This window comes from Ciconia boyciana, chromosome 2, assembly GCF_034638445.1.
Source record: "Ciconia boyciana chromosome 2, ASM3463844v1, whole genome shotgun sequence".
In the NCBI taxonomy this organism is placed as follows: domain Eukaryota; kingdom Metazoa; phylum Chordata; class Aves; order Ciconiiformes; family Ciconiidae; genus Ciconia; species Ciconia boyciana.
In genome coordinates this window covers 121,131,993-121,153,766 of record NC_132935.1, presented here as the reverse complement: position 1 = coordinate 121,153,766, position 21,774 = coordinate 121,131,993, and the positions used below count along the sequence as shown (strand labels likewise).

Below are 21,774 nucleotides of genomic sequence, written 5' to 3'. Positions count from 1 at the left end.
TTTTATGATAACCTTGTATGGTTGTTTAGCATAGTTCAGCGCTTGAGTGCTGCTTCATCTCCCACTGTTGCTGTAGGGTACACAAGCCCAGCTGAAGGTTTCGTTAGTAAATTACTATGGGACTTGTGATGTTTCTATCAAGAATCATCCAGCTCCATACCAGCTGATTACATTCATCTCTCCATTGATGCACTTGATGTGTTGACAGCCTTTTAATGAGACTGGCTTGTTGGTAACTCAGAAATGCATTGTTTTACATCCAATAGTAACATGTAATACAATATGGCTAAAGACAATGCTTGGATTGAGCAAAGATATATGTAGTAATATTTAATATTATGATTGTTTCATTGAAATGCATAAGTCTGTATCTTTTCCTTTTTCTGATGGGCAAATTGTTAGTTTTATAACTGTCATTTTGGTGTGAGACCCTAAATCACGCGAGACCCCCCAAAATTCAAGCCATGTAAAAGGAAATCAGCATTAACTCTGAATTACCACACAGCTGAATAAAAGAGATTGCAGTTATATTCTTAAACTCTTATGAGAACTGTATATAATTATTGACTTTTCAGAGATAACTACTGTATCCTTGCGTGCCCACATTCAAGAAGCAGCTGTATACTAAGCTGCTCTTCAGACACGTGTGTCTAAAACAAATGCATTGATAAACAAAGCAAATAGCATCAGGTATGTGTTAAATGTGCCTTGAATTTTTGCTTGATCTTGATCAGTGATGCTGAATGAGTTAAACTGATAACTTGTCAAAGATTCTTTGTATGCCGTGACATTGTTAAAAACCAGGATGTTGTTTAAAATAATTTTAGCAAGGCTAGGAAATCTCAGAATATGTATAAAAAGACTGCAGCCCGGGAAAGTGTGTTTCAGGAAATTCTTCATGGGCACTAAACAGTATCGTTTTCACCTGTCTTACCTCCTGAAGAATAGTTCTATCTAAGCAAATTGGTTTCCTCTTTCATTTTTAGTATTGGCAGTAAATTTGTTAATATTGCAATATTCAGGTTTGATTTAAATGACCATGTTTTGTTGTGATTTTTTTTTCTGTGGGAAAAACTAAAAAAACATTTCCTCTTATACAAACTATATTCTAAGTTAGTAGTAGCTAGAATTCAACTAGCAGCTCTGAATTCTAATTAACGCTTCTTCCAAGAGCAGATGTCAGCTTCAATTCCTATTTTACAAATTCATTTATCTCAGAAAATGAGATGCATGGAGAATATTATTGTTGATATTTCTTCAGCTGTGTGTCTACAGCTTTTAATAATAAGATCCTTCTTAGCTCATGGGAAAACATGTCCTAAATATGCTTTAGATTTTGTAGGTCTTTGAAGTAGGACATCAGAGACTTTTGTTTGCAATCAAATTAAGGTGCTTTAATTCAGGAATTATGAAGTAATTAAGGATGAATTATGAAAATTACCATTGTGTCTTCAAGTGAAGAAATTTTCATTCAGCAGTAATATGTTGAAAGTCAAAGTCCACTGAGGCTTGAAGGTGAAGGTAAGGGCTAATATTAGCAATTCAGATTTTCTTTTACTAGCTTTTATATAATAATTCTTTCTATTTCCTTTTTTTTTTTTTTTTTAGATAAGCCCTTTTCTTGGACTTTGCCATACTTTTCACGTTCCCAAGATTTAACAGCTTTCAGAACTAGAAAGGTATTGCCCTACCTTTAGAAATAAGTTCCTAAAAAATAAATCATGGAACATATAATGCACTTCTCCTAGCAGATCTCAAAGGGTCTTTATAGAGCAACAGACAAGCTTTGCTGCAAAAGCAGTTTTGAACCCAAAGCAGTTTCTTTCAAGTTTCAGAGAAGTTTTCATTATTCATAGTCAGTAATGTCAACATACCAAATGACAGGAAGATAACTTGAGAGGAAAGGGACCTTTTGTGTTGTAACTGAGATAAACCTGTTTGTTTACTGAACCATGAGATGCTCTAGCTGATATCCTAAGATTTTCTGGTACAGTTAGAGAACAATATTTTGTATGAGGTCAAAGATATGTAATATCCTGATTCTTTTGCAGAGTCATTTCAGGAGATAAATGTAACAATCTTTTTCACCAAGATTCATGTTACTACTGGTTAGCTGCAAAGTGGCACGATTGTACTCTATTTTAAAGAGAAATATAAGGTTAATAAATTAATGCTTAGAAATAGCATGTTCAGGGACAAATCAGAGCTGGATATATTGATGGGAATCCTCAGTAATACTGCTGGACTCCATGGGGATACCCTTGAGTTAGGGAGAACAGAATTTAGTGACATCTGCTGAAATTATTCTTTCAAAGATCCCTGCACTTGCTTTTATGCCCCATGAGCCCTAATCATGACTTGCCTCAAGATTTGCCTCCTACTTTACAATATGCTTGTTGGTGTAGGATGCAGGCAGCCTGGCTGCATCCAAAAGGATAAATAAATACCCACTGGAATGGATATTCCACGTCCAGAAAGCTTCTTTTTTAAGGTTTACATTGAGGTAGCTGTGAGTAACTTTAGTATTTTGAAATAACTGAATTTTCTGTGGTCGGCTTAGGAGCCGTGTGTTTGTTGCCCGCTATGGCAGAGGTGAGATGTTATTGCTGATGCCTGATCCAGAGGGACTTCCATGGTGTTATTCTGCTGTGCTCAGCAGTGACTTGTGCAGAGCGTGGTGACTCGGCAGCCGCAGAACCTCTCCTCGCTCCCGAGCACCGACCACACCGCAGCTCCCTGGAGTGTGGTGAAAGCTTGGCGTTTGCGAGCAAGAAGTGCCACTTCCCTTTGGGGGTGGATGAGGAAGAGCAGAATGGTTTTAAATGATAGTTGCTATCATGCTGAATGACATTTGAAAGTGAGAAGCTGAAAACCCCCTTAGCTGCTGATTTGTGTCATAGTTATCCTTCAAGGCAGGCAATGACAAGCTGTTGAGAGATATTAACCCAGCTGCTAACGCCCACAGAGGAGTGCACACTTAAGCATTAATCTTGTTTTGTGGCTTTTGTCAGTATTGCATAAAGGTAGGTGTATTGTAATTGATCTCCAGACCACAAAGGAAATGTTAATATGTAGCTAGTAGCAGAATAGTCAAAATAAAGACCCGCGGGATAATAGCAAAGTCTTTGTTCACCCAGGGAAAGATTTACAACTTCCTCAGCCAGTTGAGAACACAACATTATTATATTGTCAAATTTTAGTAATTTTGCACTGATGCGTAGGAAATCAACTGCAAATCACCAGATAGCCTGATAAATTCATTTGGGCCCAGATCCACTAAATGACTTGGAACATTTTTAGACACCCTGAGCATAAAATTGCAGTTCTCAAGGCTCCTATTTAGCTCCCCTCTAGCACTGGCAATGAGTCAAAGTGGTAAGTGCCTATGATTTTGCTGATATTCATACTGCTTCTCACACGCTCAGAAGCGCCTTACCCTCGATAGAACCAAGTCCCTATCTCATGCCCAAACCCCATCATTATCCACGAATCAGATATCTGTCTGCCTCTATGGCCTTTGGGGCTTGTTCCAGTTAATTTTCTCTAGGCGCGGATTGTGTGCTGCACAAAAGCTGGCAGCAAGAGGCATTTTATTTCAGACCACAGCTTCCATGGATGACATGGATGACTGGCATTATCTGCTGCCCAGACGGTATGTTGGTGGTCGCAGCATGCCTCCAGGCTATGGACGTCCCCAGCTCTGGGCCTCCTCTGCCTGGAGCACTGAGACTGCTCTCCGCAGCCAGAAGGAGTGAGGGAAGTTGGGCTCACTGTTGAATCTCTTGCAGTTTGCAGTGAGAAGGCATGCTTTCTGGGCACTCACTTACACATGGTAACCTGTATTTCGGTCCCAAGGACTGAAGGACTCCAAGGACTGCCCATAATATTTTATCCAGGGACTGTTTCATGCAAATAATGTTTGCACATACCTCCAGTGTTGTCCTTGGTCTCCAATCTATCCAGAGTTATCCTCCATCATTGCTCATTCTCTTCTGGCCCAATACATCTGCTTTCAGACAAATCAGAATGAAGGTGAAGGAGAGTCCTTTGTTCCCCAATCTGAGTGGTGATTAAGGTACTGCTCTGGGAGGTGTGCGTTTGAATCTTCTTCTACCCCCAGGTTTCCAGCTCTCTGGGTGAATGCTCTAACCATGGACCCTGGGATAAAAGGGGACAACTGGGTACCTGTGTGGCCATGTGGAATTGCTGCGAGTCCTAGGTGGGCAGAGGTGATTCCCAACTTTACTAAAGCCAGGCAGGTGTCAGATTTAGGATATGCCTTTCTTCAGTTGTGGTGGGCTCTTGTTTTGGGTGGATGCCTTTCTGGGATGCCTGCGTTATACAGGGAGCTTAGGGTTCAACCACAGACCTATGAATTTCATTGCATGAACAAGATGCTTAAAAGTTAGGAAACACAGTGCTCAAATGCCAGCAATGAATCCTTCTGTGTATCTAAGCCTTTGTAACAGAGTGAAACAAAAGAAAGAATGATCTGAGATATGACATTTAAGCACATTAGTGTATATCATCCTGGGTCAGACCCTTGGATGGTAGAGCCTGATGTAACTCCTTTGATTTTAGCATAGCGAAAAACAATTTAGGGCAGTGTGGGATGGGGTTCTGGCCCACAAATCTTGTCAGAGTGATGAAATCCCAGATGTCAGGTATCCCCTTTGCTTGTGTAGTCTTGGCTGAGAGAAAGAGATGATGGCTCATTTCTGTGGGAAAACAGTGAGTTTGTAGGTGAGTGAGCTATAAGAGAGCACAAAGAGAGTAAATGCCAGTAAATCAGAAAACATGGCCAAATGGGAGTGTAAATGGGCAGTCTGTACTTCTTTGCTGGTAAGGCTTTTAACCATTTCAAAACTTGTAAATGCAGGTGTCCCATATTTCATGTGAAATAGAAGTAACTATAAACAGAAGGGCAGTGCAAAATCCATAATTGTGCCCCTGTAGGACTTCACAGGGATGGAAAAATATCCCCTAGCACGGGATCGGGGCCGTAATGTGCAAAGCTTGCTTTCCAGGAAGCCACTTCCCCCCTGCCTCCATCAGGATGATAGATTCACTCAATAATGTCTGTTTGACATTTACTGTCTTAGATCCCACATTTCTGCCTCTGACAGACAATGCATGATGTGGTAGCAGACTCACATTAATGCAGCTCTCAAGTCCAAACAGAGCCTGATGTCTTCTTTTGTAAAAGCAGGTTATAATTTTTATTAACTACCCCTTAATTTTCAACCTATGAACATTTTTCCCCTAATTCTATTTTATCAGCTATTATACAGATTAGCTGATCTGCATGCTCTGCCAAGCTTAACTGAAAAGATTCAAGTCTGCAGGTCACATTTATTAGCAGCAGCAATACTCCCGAGGTATGTGTTTGCTTAATTTTTCATCTTTAAATAGAAAGGACTGCCAAAAAATTAAACATACTTGTTTAAGAGGGAGAGAGGAGTCAGTGAAGGCATTGATGAAGTAGCAGTGATTTCAAAATAGCTTCTCATGTATTGATCTTTAACCATTGGAGAGAAATACTGTGATATTTCTGATGAAGTTTTGTGAAGAAATGTACATTATTTGCCAAACAAATCCCTACTTAGCTTTCTGTGGTAATGTAATCCCTAGGTTTCCAGTATCTGAGAATTAATCACTTCCAAGAGTTTTAGTTTTCCCCTAAACAGCACTGTTGGTAGAAAAAAAAGGGCAGTTTCTAGTTATGGGAAGTAGGACTGAGTTGGGTCTGGACCTGCAGAGATTACAGCTTGGCCCTGTGGCTTCTGATCCTGGGTCTTGGCTTTCTCTGCCCCAAGTTCCCCATCCGCCTCTGTGTCAGGAGCCAGCAGGAGAAGTAATGTGTAGCCGAGGGGGGGATCACAGCTGGGCATGACCGAGCTGCAGAAAAGCAGTGAGAGCAGGCGGGATGTGAGGAGGAGTGTTTCCTCCTTGTGAGATCAGAGCAGTCATGGAGGATATCCATTGGGCAAAAATACCATATTAGATGTATTGTCCATTTTTTACCAGCAGTAGGTCCTACTATATATAACAACAGGATTTTTCAGAAGTCTCTTATATGCTAATAAAGTGGTTCTGTATTACTGAGGAAATGGTATGCTTTCATACCAAATGAAGTCTGAGAAACAATAAAGTAAAATTCCTCGCAATGGTTTTCTAAGAATGGAGGAATTTACATAATGTGGAAATTTTACTGGCTGCAATCTCACTGTAATGATGTTATTCCTCAGCAATAACAGGATGACCACAGATGAAAAGCAATTACCCCTTTAGGTGAATTATGCTATCGGGTTAGATCAGATGGCCTTGCCCTGGTGTTAGACGTGTAGCAAAATCAGTGCAAAATCAGCAAAAAAATTACAGCTGGGGTATGTGATGGTTTTGGGGGGCAGCGTGCAGGTTTACCTATTTAAACTGCTTTTGGGAAGCCTTGTGCATGCTCCCCCTGAGCCCACGTGCAGAGTATTAGAGTGCTAAGCCCTAATGCTGGCGCCAGGAGACAACTCTGATCCCTTCCCCTACCCCTGTACAGCTCAGAAAGGGCAACCCTTGGCGTGGCCACGAGCCGAGCGTGCCCCAGCGCCCTGCTGCCCTCTGCCCCAGGCGCTGGCCGTGGAGCCTCCTGCAGGCATCACGAGCCCAGGGCCATGGGCAGCTGCCCGCGGGCAGTGGGCACTGCCCTGCAGACAGGAACATGTGCTCTGCTCACGCCTGGAGACGTGCTCTGCTCATGCCTGAGGCTGTGCTGGCCAGCACGCTGTGTGCAGAAGTGGGGAGCAGCTCAAAGCCCCCATCCGAGACAGTATAGACTGTAAATACTGTGAATGCGTGCTAATCCTTTATAAATAATAGGCAGCTCACTGCTGCAGTGATAAATGAGGCAGTTCCCATCCTGGGACAACTCTGGGGGCCATCCTCTCAGTTTTCCATAGTCTAAATTTGTAGAAAGCAGTGTGTGACAGAGACCCAGTGGAAAGGGAACATAAGCACAGCTATTCAGGCTGAAATTTTGGAATACTATACGGTTCACTTCCTAGTACCTCCTTTTTGTCGAAAAGAATTACCACCAAGCAAAGTATTAAGGCATGAAATATTTTAACATGCTAGAGACACAATATGTATAATGCTTGAGAAATATGTGAGAGCATTAGAATCTCACATTAGTTTCTCACATTAGAATCTCAGATACAATTATTTTATTTTAGCATGGAAGAAAAATTTGTCAGAGAAACCTTGTTCAGATATGCTGAGAAGCTTTATTGAAGAGGTCTTCATGAGACCATGGATTTCCTGGAAAAGCAATGATTGCCCCACCTAAATACTCTTGAAATCTCAGCAAAATGCTAGTGGGAGGGAAGGATGCTTACCACAACTTTACCTAACCAAAATAAGACATTTTTTTAATGCAAACTGCAGATGCTCCTGCAAGGTGATCCCAATTAGTCCAGCTCACTTTCTAACAAAGTGAAGGGCATCATCACCCCTAAAATGTGCAAGTCTGACACTAAAAGATAATCAAATCTCAACTGCTCTAACATATAAAAGTCTAGCGAATGAAAACAGCACAAATCCTGTGGCAGATGTGTGCAGAGTGGGTGTCACCGAAATCGGGAATCAAACTCCTTAACACCAATGTAGTATTAAGAAGCAGGCATTCTTTATTACGGCGCCGGATGCACGGGGGATCGTTCCACCTAGCGTGCATACCGCAGGTTACGTCAGCCGAAACTTATATTGTCCAGTTACATACATATGCATCAAATTTCCTGGAATGATCATGCATATTCATTCTATTTCCTGGAACTAATTATCATATTTGCGTGGTCATTGCGCAATCGTCCTTGAGCTCCGAGGGGCTTCCGTGGGGGTCTCTGGTGGTCCTTGGTGGCTGTACAGGTGTGTCCTTTAGCTGACCCCTTCTTCTGGACATGTGCAATCCCACCTTGCTTATGTAACTTGCTCCCCTTCTTCATGGTGCATGGTTCCTAACAATGATTTGGCACCCTTAACACAAACCAATTATTCTAACCACCCTCAACTCGCTGTCAAGATGGGCTGGGGCTGTACTGGGAACATAGCAGCATGTCCGTACTACGCTTTGTCCAATTGTCTTTGGGCACAGTAGCATATCCATAGCCATAGGTGTACAAACACAATATTAAAGCATTGTCTAACCTGCTCCTATCTCTATGTTGCTTAGCTACAAAAGAAAGAACTAATAATTTTGGTTACATCTGGTTACATGGGCAGATAGTTTTCGATCTGCTGGAGGAAAATTACTCCAATATTTTCATCAAAATATTATGAACCCATCACTGAGTGGAAAATTTTATGTTACCTGTGACTTGTGATACATGAATTTAAAGATGTTTGCCTTTAGAAAAAGAAGTGCTGTTCATTGTCTCGCAGTTTGCAAATGGATCTTCTTTATAAATCAACATTAAGAGCCTGTGAGTGTATTCTTTGTCACTGAATTACAGATCTGTCTTCTGATAAAAGGAGAGTGCTGTAGGAAAAGAAAGAAGTGTCAGTTAGCTCATGCTGAGCTTGTACAATGGTTTCTTTGTTATTTGTTAGAAGCTAAAATAAAGCAATGAATCCTGAAATGTGTTTGTTCACATAAAATGCCACTGGTATACGGCTGATGGGTTGCTGTTTTGGTTTTGATGAAATCCAGAGGCAATAACACATGTGTGTATACCAGGCTTGCTGTAGATAAAATGTCGGATTCAGCATGAAAAGAAATCTTGGTTTGTAACAACTACGATGGCCATGCTTCCCATGACTTTACTATGGCCAGGTTTTTACTCCTGGGCTCTTTGCATAACAAACAATCATAGAGAAGTTCCACAGGGAACTTTAGTTCCTTGTACTGTCGGACAAATAAGGTACATCATTATATCATTTTAATCAAAGGTAGCTACAACATTTAGAAAAAATCCGTACTAGTTATTGCTTGTATTAATATATAATATGTGAATTAACTTTTACTTGACCTTTATGTAATATTTATCCCCAGGTCTGCCATTGGGAAGCTGGGTGCGGAGGTATTTGAGGCCGTGTACAGCTATCTCAAGCAAGCGAGACAGCAGAATGCCAGTGAGGAGGAGATCAGGAGACGTCTGGAGAAACTGGTTTCTAGAGCAAGCGATTGCTTTGAAGTGGATCAGCTTCTCTACTTCGAGGAGCAGCTACAGGCTTCAGAATCATGTCTTCAGCTGTAAAAGGTGTGTCAGTAACAGTGCTGGAAATGGCAAGGAGGAGTGAAGGTGCTGAGCTGCCTTCTTCAGGCCAGCAAGCAAGTACAGGAGGTATTTGGAGGAAACTGCTGAGGTAACGTAGTACATAAGCATGTGGGTGAACTCTGTGTGAGAACCCAGACTGCAGTGAGAAGTGGGAAAATATGGTACAGATTACAGGGTCAGGAAGAAGAACAAATGTTTGTGACAGTGGAGGGGAGGATTCACCGTTACCAGAGTCCCCTTTTTTCACCACTTAAGGCATAAAGAAAGGTATTCTCCTGGGCCTTGGCTGGGTGTCAGTCCTGCGCTCAGAGCATCGCTGGCAAAGCTGCCTCTGATGGAAATGGTGCAGGATTAGACTCCAGCTGCTGTTGATTCCTGCGCTAACTGGTCCTCATGACATTTAAGCTCATATTTTTTGTACTTTGGCAGATTTACCCTTGAACATACATGTATATGTACAGCTACTCAGCCGCTAATTGTCTTGTTATTGTTAATTGTTCAAAAGGACTGCATTTAATCTGCATGACTTTCAAAGGAACTGTGAAAATTCAGGCATATGTGTATATTTATATACATATATACATGCTCACATACACAGAGATAGGTATATATATCCATAGAGGCAGAAAGATGTCTGACCATATACTGTACATGTGTGCATGTATAGAGACAGAGACATAAGGCTGGAGCTATAGCTGACTCTGGTAACTAGGAATCCTTGCTGCAACTTTTAAATCAAATTCATTGTACACAGATGGAACAATAAACTAACTTTTTTGGCTTGTACATAGTTACTGTTAATGTTTTTTCTTGGTCTTTATGCTCCCTTCTTCATATGCATCACACTTTTGCTGATTTCAACTGTATATCATGCTCTGATTATATACCTGATGTTTTCCTTCTACCCCTTCCTTCTTTATTCTGCTTTCTGAGCTCCTTCATCCATCTGCGTAAAACACTACAGGATAACAAAGTGGTACAATCTATAGAGGAATCTGAAATGAATTGTGGACCAAATTAATTTTAGGCATCGAGCCATTAGCATAATCCTTATTTTCCTGATTTTTGTGCTACAACTCTTAAAGGACTCAGGGACTGAATTAAATAAATTGAAAGAAATTAATAACCTAAATATCAGAAAACATTGCTATTTGACCTGAGTTATTTACAACTAAGGATACTGGTATTGATAGTAAAGTAAGCAGTGCTACTAATCCATCTTTGTGACATGCTTTAAGAGACTCAAAGGGAAGGGTAAAAATCTTAATCTATCTCAGCAGCAACACAAACTGAGGAAGCAAAGGACATGCCCAGCTACAGAAGATGTGGCATTATACTTCCAACTCAAAGTAATAGGAGATTCTGGCATGTCTGATTTCAGCTTTTATTAGGAATACATGGTATTACAAACCGGAGACTAAAATCCACTGTGATGTTCACTGAGGTAGGGAAACATTTTTTTTTTCTTCTGTGTGGTGGTTCAGATCCCATAGGTGGAGACACAGTTTGAAGCACATATTCTCAATCAGGTTTCAGTCTCTTTCCTGTTATTTCTTCTTGTACTTATACTCCCCATCCTCCTCAACGTTCTGTCTGTGTACCCACTTCCATATTTTTTGCACGTGACTTCATTTAAGACCATTTAAAAACAGAAGTGCCAAAGTCCAAGATATAGGAGGAGTGCTTGGATGTTGCAGGGACTAAAAAGTTCATAAAGCTAACAATAAATAACTAACACATAGTGAGAATAATGTCAGAGGGAGATAATCTTGACTACTGCACTTACCTCTGGCTGTGGTTCAAAGTGATTTATCACAAAAAATTCAAAAACAGCCTCTGTAAGTAGTCAATTCCTTTTTATTAATGACGAAAACCTCATCAGACTTTTTTCATGCAGCATGCAAGAAAAAAGAGCTGCATAGGAATGGGTCAGGCTCTCTAAGGCAGTCAAGCACTAGGGAGATCATTAAATGGCAACCCTTAAAGCCTGGAAAACATGGTTTAGCCATGCAAGTTACCCTCAGGGAAATGGTTGCTCTCTGATGAGCAGTACTCTTGCTTGTTGCACACAAAAAAGAAATCACAGAGCCTTTTACAGTTACTTCAGTTGCTTTCTTCGCTCTGCAGGATATGACCTTGAAGTCATGTGAGGATCTGGAGGTTACTGCTTTACTGGTTATATGCTTTAAACTACACTTTGTTTTTGTTTTTTTCCATCAATCATACCACAACTAGGCAATGTGGTATACATATTAAACTCAGCAGGAAACTTTTTGTCTTTGAACTGTAGTAAAAGCACAGAGATAAATCCCATGGATTTGACAGAAATTTACATCACTTTCTGGTGAGGGTCACTTCAGAAAGTTGTTAGGTTGCATTATATGCCTTTGTCTCTACTCCCATTTTCCAACAAAAACCTACCTTTTCAGATCTCATCCCTTCCAAAATTCTCAGCAAATTGTTGGCTTTGAAATTGTATCATCCAGACCAGGACTGGCTCTTATTTTAGAGACAATGAGGTCTCTCCCCCCCAGAACTTGATAAAACTCAATGAATTTGTCTTCTGTCATTCTGCCTTCCATATCCTGGGGGAAGATATGTGTCAGGAGTTCCATAGATGGCTTTTGGTTTGTGTTTACTGGTATTCTCCTGCGCTTATGCAGCTGCACAGTAAGTAGCCTTCAGTGGGCATTTTGTGTGCTATCACCAAGCGTGCAGAGATGGGCATGTGGGTATACAGAAAAAAGTTACAAGGTCTTTTTCCAGACAATTGCTATATTTTTCTGTTTTCCACCATATAACAACTAAATATTCCTATCATGTTAGTATTATCTTGATAATGTATAGCCTACACTGCTCTTGTTTTGTGTTCTATTGTTATCATAAACCTTTGTTGCGTTATACATGTATGCACAAGCACACACACGTCTCCTATCAAATATTCTCTTGAGGTTGCCACTGGCTAAAAATCCACTGATCCTGAATATTTCAGACTAAATAGATCAATGAAGATTTTATAAAAATGTATATAGAAACATGAATCAAAAACTGTGACAGAGAACAGCTTACACAGCCTGGGATAGAGAGGCTGGTGCCGTAGTGCCAGATAGACGGTCTCTGCTGAGCTTAGGGAAGATGCATTTGGTACAGTCAGGTTTTTAACAGACCTTACTCTTCCATGAACAGGTCAATCTACAAAGAGAGAAGCGCAGAGTGCTTTTCTAACCTAATAAAGCCTTGATGAAAGGAGAGAAACAGGTCAAATTCATTACATTATCTATTAGACAAATGCAATTACTTGCCATAAAAGAAAAAAAATCTCTTCTTAAAAGATCAGATCTTGTATAAGATACATTTTAGTTTTCAGTTTTATTCTGCTTGCTGGGGGAAAAGGGCTTAAGATAAAGGAAAGAATAAGTCCCTGTCTTTTATATATGAAATGCATTTCATATGTGAAAACATAAATGAAATACAAGCAAGTTCATTTCCAGCAAAATCCCGTTGCTGGTGGTGATTAGTAGAAAACTAAAAGGAAGGAGGAGGATTGTTAGTGTCATGGATCTTCAGTAATAAAAAAGCAACAGAGCTGCTGGAAGTAAATGTGAGGAAATAAATGTAAAGACATCAGATTGCTGTGGATAGGGCTTCATAAAAGGTCCCATTTGACCTACATATTTGTACCAAAAGCTTCACAGGCATCAGGCAACCTTGCTGCTTTTTTATTGACTCTCCTAAAAATGCTACAAGCTGTATTACTTGATGCAGAGATATTGCAAACAAAGGAAGTGAGGTGAGTAATTATTTAATGCTTTGGGGCCTTGAACCTGGTAAAAAGGTGCTTAAACTATAAAGGGAAAAAGAACGTTTGAGTTTTTTGATAAGAAGTAGAACTGTCAACATCTTGTCCACAGCTGGATTAGGAGGCAGACCAATTATATTTGTCACAGCAAACAAAAAAGTAAGTCCTTTCTTAGAGGTGATTAGCCTGCCAGATAACCCCTAGAAGGCATCAGAGTCCCCTCTCTGTAAGATGAATTAGAGGTTTCCAGTGTCTGAGAATCCTGCCTGCAGGAAAGGACCATCCTTCCTACAGGACGTGGCTCTGTAGGTGCTGCCTTGAGATGACCAGCTCCGAGCTGCCCTGAGGGCCAAACTTGCAGCTGGCATGGCCAGAGCTCACCCCCGACCACTGCTGGCTCTCCAAGTCTACACCTCACTGGGGGGATGGAGCATCAGGCAGATACACAGGTGAAAAAAAAGTAGGAGGCAGCAAAGTAGGCTTACAGATAACTCTACGACTGACCTTTCAGTACACTATAGGTGCAACCACTGTTATCTGAAGGAATTTACCAGGCAAGAGAAGAAAGGCTCAAACAGCAGATTCATTTGAAGACAGGAGCAATAGGCATGTAGGCATACTCAATTTCATATTTTGTTTGTAATATGTGTTCACAACACATCATAACCTGAAAACCCTTTAGTCTGTCTCCTCTGAAAAACTGTGTTTTTCAGGAAAGAGGGGTCCAGCAGAAAGTTTTCTGCATGTGATTATTGGTAGTAAGTAGAAGTCTCATGAAAATACAGTCCCCAACTGCTGATTTGGCTGATGATCATTACTGCTCAGGAATATGACTGCCTTGGTGATAACTCTATCCAGATGTGCTGGGTGTATGTGCGTAAGAAGAGCTGGGAACAGCAATGGTTTTTTATTTTATGTACAGACTTTTTTTTAATGTACAGACTTTTCATTTTTATTTTTTATTTATGTGCAGACTTGTCAGGGACAGGGTGTGGGGAAGGGACAGAATAGGAAGAAAAGGGCTGTGGGTTCCTCCCTCTTACACCTTCTCCTCATATACATAATTTCCGCACCCAGTCCTAGTTATTTTTGTCACTTTTTTATGGTTGGGGAATGAAGGGAGAGTGAATGGTTTTCTGAAGGCCACTGAAGTATCTGGAATGAGACTAGGAGTGAAATCCTAGCAGGAAACCTTGACCTCAAGTCCAGTGGTCATAGCAAGAGAAGACATGCAAACGCTTCTGTTTTCACAAAACTATGGGTCCAGTTTTCTTTTATCTGGATTGTAATATGTCCACCATGGCTGGAAAGATAATTAGTATTTACAGATAATTTGTCATCAGGTTTCAGTCTTGATTTGTTCACAAACGGTTAGCTACAGCTGCCTGATTGTCAGTATTCGCACACTGTGTAGTTGGTCACTACCCCATCAGGTCAGGAAGCAGAAACCAGATCATGGGAATAAACTTCCCAGCAGAAAAATCAGTTGAGGAAAATAGACCTTTAGTCAGCTGGTTTAAAAGTACACCTCTGGGGTGAATATTTATCCATTCCACTTGATGACACCTGGCCAGGGATTCCCAATGTTTTGCAAGGTGCCAGAAATGCACACGCTGTGACATTCATCCATCCCACAGAAAAAATGGGCTCAGTTTTATTGTCATCTTCATTAATACATGGCTAGCTGTTATCAAAGTACAAAGGCAGTGGTGTGCAAACAACAAGAAATAATACTTCCAAAGAAAAATGGCAAATGGAAGGGGAGAAGGTTACTCCTTTTTACTAATTAACTGTCCTGTGTATCGATATAATTTTGCATCTAGAATCCACAGTCTGTCTTAAGGAGCCTGAGAATGTTATACCTCTGTATATGTATCTATATAGAGAAATGAATTGTGAATCTATTGTGAATTGTCTGTCTGTCTAACTATCTATCATCTGTGTCGACATCTACACATGCACACACACATATATACACTTACAGGTATGTACATATCTGTATGCACAGCACGTCACCAAACCTTCAAGAATACTTTTTCTCTCTTGATAAACAAAATATCTGCCAACTGCTTAGAAAAATTCTTACAAGCAGGTAGATGCACAGCTGAATGCACCTTGAGGGGAAAAAACCCAAAAGTCATGACCAGCTACTGTACCAGGCACTGTACAAAACAGCCCCAAGGCCATCCTGACCTCAGAGACTTCACAGCTGAAGTACCAAGCAGGAGGATGAGTGGAAGATGGCTCAGAGAAGTAGTCTGAGCACGTGTAGCAAAATGCAACAGGCAGCCTACAAAGTGGAGCACTCCTCTTGCTCCTCACCTGACACCGTGCCAGGCAGTCAGCGGTGGCTTGTAGGTAGCAGGGGAAGGCAAGGCATAAAGAACGATGCAATGTCTAGTGAAAGGTGAAATGAGTTTTAATACAGAAACCCATTATTTAATGAAATATGACTCTGTGGCTGTGCAAGCAGGTGTGCAGGTGATGGACTATCGATGAGGTGATTCTGTGCCAGAGCTTTATGTCCCAGAGGTGACCGAGTGCTACAAAGAAACTGGGAATCTGTGAATTGCTCTGCTCCCTCCAGTGCTATCTGCTGACCTCTCAGGGACTGCCTTATTGTACCATGGCATACAGATGTTCCCTTGGGCTGTATTATTTCCCCTCAGCATCTCTAGTATGAATTCTATTTTAGTTTTTTTCATATCGAAGCCTCCTTTTTCTGACAGAGGCCACTGTATTGCTCTGCATCTATAAAGGATCAGCAGTGTGAGGGTAGTCTTAAATAATGCATTGGGGTTTGCTCCCTCTGCTCTCAGTGAGCTCCAGTGAAATGCTCCTTAAAACTGCTGTGGAGCCTTCCTAGCTTGAACAGTCTCAGTTGTCTTGTCCTCTCTCCTCCCCACCTCCTCAAGGACAGAAAGCAAAGCAAACTCAAGACGCTCAGAGTTTGGAGAACAGATGCTGTTATTTATTGTCCAGAGGCAATCCTTATAATGGAGGGAGGCTGCTTCTCTTGTTTTGTAAGACAATTTTTGAGTGTGAGCCTTATTTTATTGATGCCTTTATGTATCTGACAACCAGCGGCATACTCTTGCCATCCTACCTCTGCCAACGAGTTTTTTCCCACCTCAAAATGAAGCTTGCTTGTTTTGAATGCTCTTTTGGCAGGAGCTTGGCTCCTGATGCTGATAGCGAATGCTCCTGCCTCCCTGGAGGCCTGATTTTGCCAATTACTCATGCCGAGAAGCGTGTCCTTCTACAAGCTGTCTTGGCAACTGGGGGCTGTGTTTCTGGGAGGGGGTGCGATTCAAGCCAGTGTAAGTGAGGACGTTGAAGAGGTCCTTATATCACCTGGGGAGGACAGAAGTCACTGCCAGGATGCATCAGTCCCAGCCAGAGAGCAGGGCAGGACTGGGGGCAGCTCCAGCCCCGGGCATCTCCCCAGTGCTGCTGGAGGAGCCCCAGGGTGCATCTGAGGTGGTGGGTGTCCAGGAGGCAGCGGAGCACTTGTGCCTGGGCCCGGAGGCTCACGAACCCTTCTGGATTCACATTCACATCGTGCTCGCTGTTTCGAGCCAATACTGTGTTGAGGAGATTCACTGAGAGCGAGAAAACGAACTCTCATGAAGACAATGAGTCTCCAGACTACCTAATGACTACTTAATGAGTGTCTAAGCACTGCACCATTACTGAATTTTAATTGCCTTCTTTTTGGCTTTGTGCTATAAAATGAAAAAAAAAAGAGCAAACACTACATGTAATGAGGGTGGATGATTAAAAAGTAATACCTAAGAGACACCCAGGCGTTTGTGGAAAAGACCACAAGAATAGTGTAACAAGAGAAAGCACCACTGCTGTGTGCCTGCCACCTCTTTGGATAAAAACTACATTTTTACAATCGTTAAAAATTGAAGTTGTTTTCAGCATGATCTGGCAGAAAAATAGATTATTGTGTATCAGTGAGGTAATTAAGGTTATACTGAATGAAATACTGGTTAGTTACCAATGCATGGAAAATCCAATCCATATCACCGGGTCAGTGCAGATGGGCTTTTCAGAGGTTGTGCCCTTACTGGTTGTGCCCCTTCTTCAGCGTTGTGCCCTTACTGACATCTGCTTAGATTATTTTCCACTGTATTGAATGAGCATGCATTACTTTGAGCAGTACACAGCAGGAAGGCCCAAATGAAAGGAGACAAAATGAGCCCTAAATCCATCACACTTTGAGTGCCAGCCCCACTGCTGCACAATTGCCAGGGGAGCAGGGAACACTGGTCTGTAGTACCGAGCAAAACACAGCACAGGGACTTCTTGCTCATAAAAGAGGTAGGTCTTCAGAGCTTGAAGCCCCAGCTTTGAAGCAACAGGCATTCAGAGGTCTGAGAAGTCCTCCAGCCACTGGAGATCTTGACAGTGCTGCAGCCTGGTGGTCCAATCAGTTGAACTAAGTTAATGTAGATCTATATAGTCAAAAGATAAATTTAATTAAAAGTTACATGGATTAAATAGAGTCCTATAAACAGAGATAGACCTCCCCTTTTTTATTTGTTTTCTGTGTTCATAATTTGACTAAATGTGAAATGCAGCCAAGTCCTGGAAAGCAGGGCACCCTTCTCAGCTGGGTTAGCTCCCTTTGGCTGTCTCAACTGGCTGGGCTGCAGGGCCATGCATTGCAGGCTCATTTTTTTCCCCTCTAACAAGCTGTAGTGTTTGATGGTGTGACACTGGGGACTCCCCAGTGAGCAGCATTGGTGGGAGTAGGAGCATCTGTAATTAGTTCCTTCTTAATGCCAGAAAATGACCTAAAGCAGCACCTGCCCATAAATCAAAAGAAGTTCCCATAAAGACAGACAAAAGAAAATGTGATTTTGGGGGAAACTGTGGGCTCTCCCTTAATTTCACTCTTTTGAGCTCTGAAAGGTGAGCATTTGTGGGGTATTTTAACCTGAACCAACAGAAAACTCTGGCCTGGTGTTAATGTCTACGACTAAACAATTTGTTTTTATTGTCTCTCTCTCTTTCCATGTCACACATTTTGTCACCAGACACTAATCTGACAGGTCTCTCTGGTACAGCTTCTCTTTTGGCTTCTCCTCTGCCTGAGTTTCTGGTAACTCTTAACAAAATATTTTGGGCTCCAATGTCTTCATAAAGAAAATGAACTCTTTTTTTTTCCCCCCTTTCTTTCTTTCTCTCTCTCTCTCTGTATTTGTTTAAGAAGCTTTCTCATGAGTGATTTTGGTGTCCAAGTCCCTGTAACATTTCAGAAAATTCTCCCTCCATGTTCCTGATAGGCATGAAGTTTATAGGTACAATTTTTCAGTAACTTTGGATCAATTGTTACACTTTCTATTTATTTATTAATGGCTACCTTTTAAATGACACCAGAACTATACTTCTGTCACATCCCCTCCTCTCCCTTCCCTTCCCTTCCCTTCCCTTCCCTTCCCTTCCCTTCCCTTCCCTTCCCTTCCCTTCCCTTCCCTTCCCTTCCCTTCCCTTCCCTTCCCTTCCCTTCCCTTCCCTTCCCTTCCCTTCCCTTCCCTTCCCTTCCCTTCCCTTCCCTTCCCTTCCCTTCCCTTCCCTTCCCTTCCCCTTTCCCTTTCCCTTTCCCTTTCCCTTTCCCTTTCCCTTTCCCTTTCCCTTCCCCGTTCCCTTCCCCTTTCCCTTCCCCTTTCCCTTCCCTTTCCCTTCCCCTTCCCTTCCCCTTTCCCTTTCCCTTCCCTTTCCCTTCCCTTTCCCTTCCCTTTCCCTTTCCCTTTCCCTTTCCCTTTCCCTTTCCCTTTCCCTTTCCCTTTCCCTCTCCTCTCCTCTCCTCTCCTCTCCTCTCCTCTCCTCTCCTCTCCTCTCCTCTCCTCTCCTCTCCTCTCCAACTTTTCCTTTACACTTTCCAAGTGTTCCCTACATTTCAAATTAGTTTTGAACTTTTGAAATACTTACAAACAAGAATTCTTCCTAGGGATGATAGGTGAGCATCAAGCAATATTTCACAGCAAGACAAAAATATCATTCTGGCTAAAGACACTCTGCAAAGCAAAACATCAGAGCGAAAAGTCAGAAAAAGGGCCAGGTTTTCAGCTACCAAAAGAAGGAACAGGTGTTCAGAATTCTTGCCACGTAATGAAATATCTGGGAGGTTATAAGAAAAATGGGAAGCATGATTTAGGCATTATTCTTACAAAATAAATCTACAGTATTTTAGTATTATCAGCACCTGAATCTAATTCTTTGCCATCAAACCGCTTTTTTTATTACTGCACTTATAGTCAGACTAGACAGGAGGAAGATCATACCATTATTGTCATCTAAGAAAATACACAATTTTTCATCTTATTAATCAAAAGTTTGGCAGCAAAAATGTAAAAGACTAAAAGCCTGGACAGATGACTTTGGAGAAAGACACTTTTCTTCAGGATTTATGTCTTTTTTCTAGAAAAGTAAAAAGAATTTGAAAATGTCTAATGTGTGAGCTACATCAGCTGATTGTGTGAAAATGAGCTTCAATCAAACAGGCTTTGATTTCTGAAAGAGAACGAGGCACACTTTCAATATATTCATTTGCAATCAAAAAGACTAGACAGATTTGACTTTTTTTGCAGCAACAGATTCAGGGATTTGCAGAACCTGAGGATATGTTGATTTAATGAAAATTCCCATGAATTATAATGAGTGGCGTTCTCACACCTATGAAAATTTCCATTTCTCCACAGTAGAGCACCAACTCATTTAAAGCTGCGCAAGAGGAGGGAGAAATTATTCCCCGTGCAGTCAGTAACTAGAAGAACTACAAGTGTCCTTGTGTGGACCACGTCTCAGGTCCATGGTGGTGGGACCTGGTCTACCAGTCAACCTGGTCTACCAGATGAGTAACAACAGGATCTTAGGCCAAAACAAGAGTCTCGGTCCCATCTCCACCTGTAAGAACTGCAGGTGCTTTTGTGATATGAATGTGGGACCTCACATGGGTAATGCTACCACCAGTGGCACCCCTAAGGCAGAACATGATCCTGTCTCTGCCAGGAGGCCGGATTGCAGAGTCAGTGAACGTAGATGATCAAGGGAAATGCCCTTCAAAGGGCGCAGGTGGTGTGATTTCATTGGACTGCAAAGCAAGGAGACTTGAGCGCCCAGTTCAGATGGCGAGGATGGGGTGAACTGCCGTCTGACAGTCCCGAGCCAGGCAGAGTGTGTCTGTGCAGCCCAGTACTGCTGGTCCAGGGCCAGCCCAGCGGTTTCCAGGCTTGTGTCTGAGGACCCAGAGGGTAAAACCTCAGCACTGGTGGTACTTGTGTAACAGGCGTCTGCTTGACTGCTGTGAGGTGCCTGCCTTTCCCGGCAACTAACATCTGTCCGTAATTCCAAGAAGGCAACAGAGACTCATACAAATGAAGGCAGAACTAGTACTGAGATGTGAAGCGTTATCGTTGCTGTTTAGTGCTAATGGCTTTCTGCATTATTGTAGCCATTTATCCCTATTCCTTGTGCCTTTGTCATATCGTTCTCACAGATAGAGTTACTGTCACCGAAGACTGGAAGCAATTTACCGGTGCTGCTACCTACGCATGAGTTGCTAATTATAGACTAGGAGCAGGTGGAAGGAGCCAGGTACATTATGAATCTGTTTTTATTAATGAGCAAGCAGCTAGGCTGAGGGTTTCCAATTATGCTCTGTATGTCGGCAGCAGATTTGCTTGTATCCTGGCTTCTGTTTCAGGAACCAGTACAACAGTCCTGCTGGGTAGATGTGTGCTCCCAGTGGGAACTGGACTAGGATTGATTAGCCTGCAGATACAGAGCCCTGAAAGCAGTATACCATGTGATCGAATGCTGTGTGCAGTTGCCCCCCTGATTTGGCCTTTAAACTCCCATTAAAATCCACTAGCCTCAACACCCATTGTGGAAGCAAGACAAAAACTCATTTGGTGGTAAGGTGAGCTTTAGGCATTTATCCTCTAAAAGAGCTCTCACTCTTGGATTCGTGACTTTATACTTTTCTTTCCTTCTCTTCTTTCCCTGCATAAGTACTGCAGAAGTTGCTGGCTGTCCAGGCAGGGCAGTGACTTCTTGGTCACTGCTGCTGGTCATGCCACCGCTCTGTCTGCTGTGGGTTGGGTGGGAAGGAATATTTCATTCCACTTGGGCCATGCAGCCCCCCCTGGACTCAGCAGACGGCTATGTTTCCAAGAACGATGTAAATGAAGATGTATGAGGAAACTGTTTCTGGGAATAGGATGCATGAAGGGAGATGCAGAGACTCCAAATGAGCAAAGGCTAAAGAGGGGAAGAGGCAGAATGCCTTGAAGAGAGTTATAGACCTCAGACCCAGCGGAGTAAATAAGGACAAATACCTGCCCTCAGCAGGTAGCAAGCCCTGGAAAACAGTCACATTTCTGAAGAGAGAAGAGATTCCTACTGTAACCACGGGTATTGGTCAACTTTTTAAGTTCTCTTTCAAACGGAACAGCTATTAAGTCTTTTGACTACCAATAACGTCATAAACATGCCAGCTTTTGTAAATTCAGATAGGCCTGACACAGCTTGACCTTGTGTTTCTGATAGCTGTCATGGTTAGGGCCCATCCCTTAAGGCATCTGATTTCAGCCAGAGCAGTTCTGGCTAACCGTGGAGGTCCCAGTCAACTGGAGATTAGCAAATGTGACGCCCATCTACAAGAAGGTCTGGAAGGAGGATCTGGGGAACTACAGGCCT

The 21,774-nt window shown here is 42.1% G+C and overlaps 1 protein-coding gene across 6 annotated transcripts in view; it reads left to right on the top strand.

Moving 5' to 3' along the window:
- NEK11 (NIMA related kinase 11) overlaps positions 1-10,008 on the top strand; it is a 100,063-nt gene extending 90,055 nt beyond the window's left edge. For all 6 annotated transcript variants that reach the window (XM_072853855.1, XM_072853857.1, XM_072853856.1 and 3 more), the window contains one exon: positions 9,038-10,008. In XM_072853855.1, the coding sequence (XP_072709956.1) occupies positions 9,038-9,242 (205 nt within the window). In that variant the 3' untranslated portion in view covers positions 9,243-10,008. The remainder of the gene's footprint in view (positions 1-9,037) is intronic.
- Positions 10,009-21,774: the final 11,766 nt, after the last annotated feature.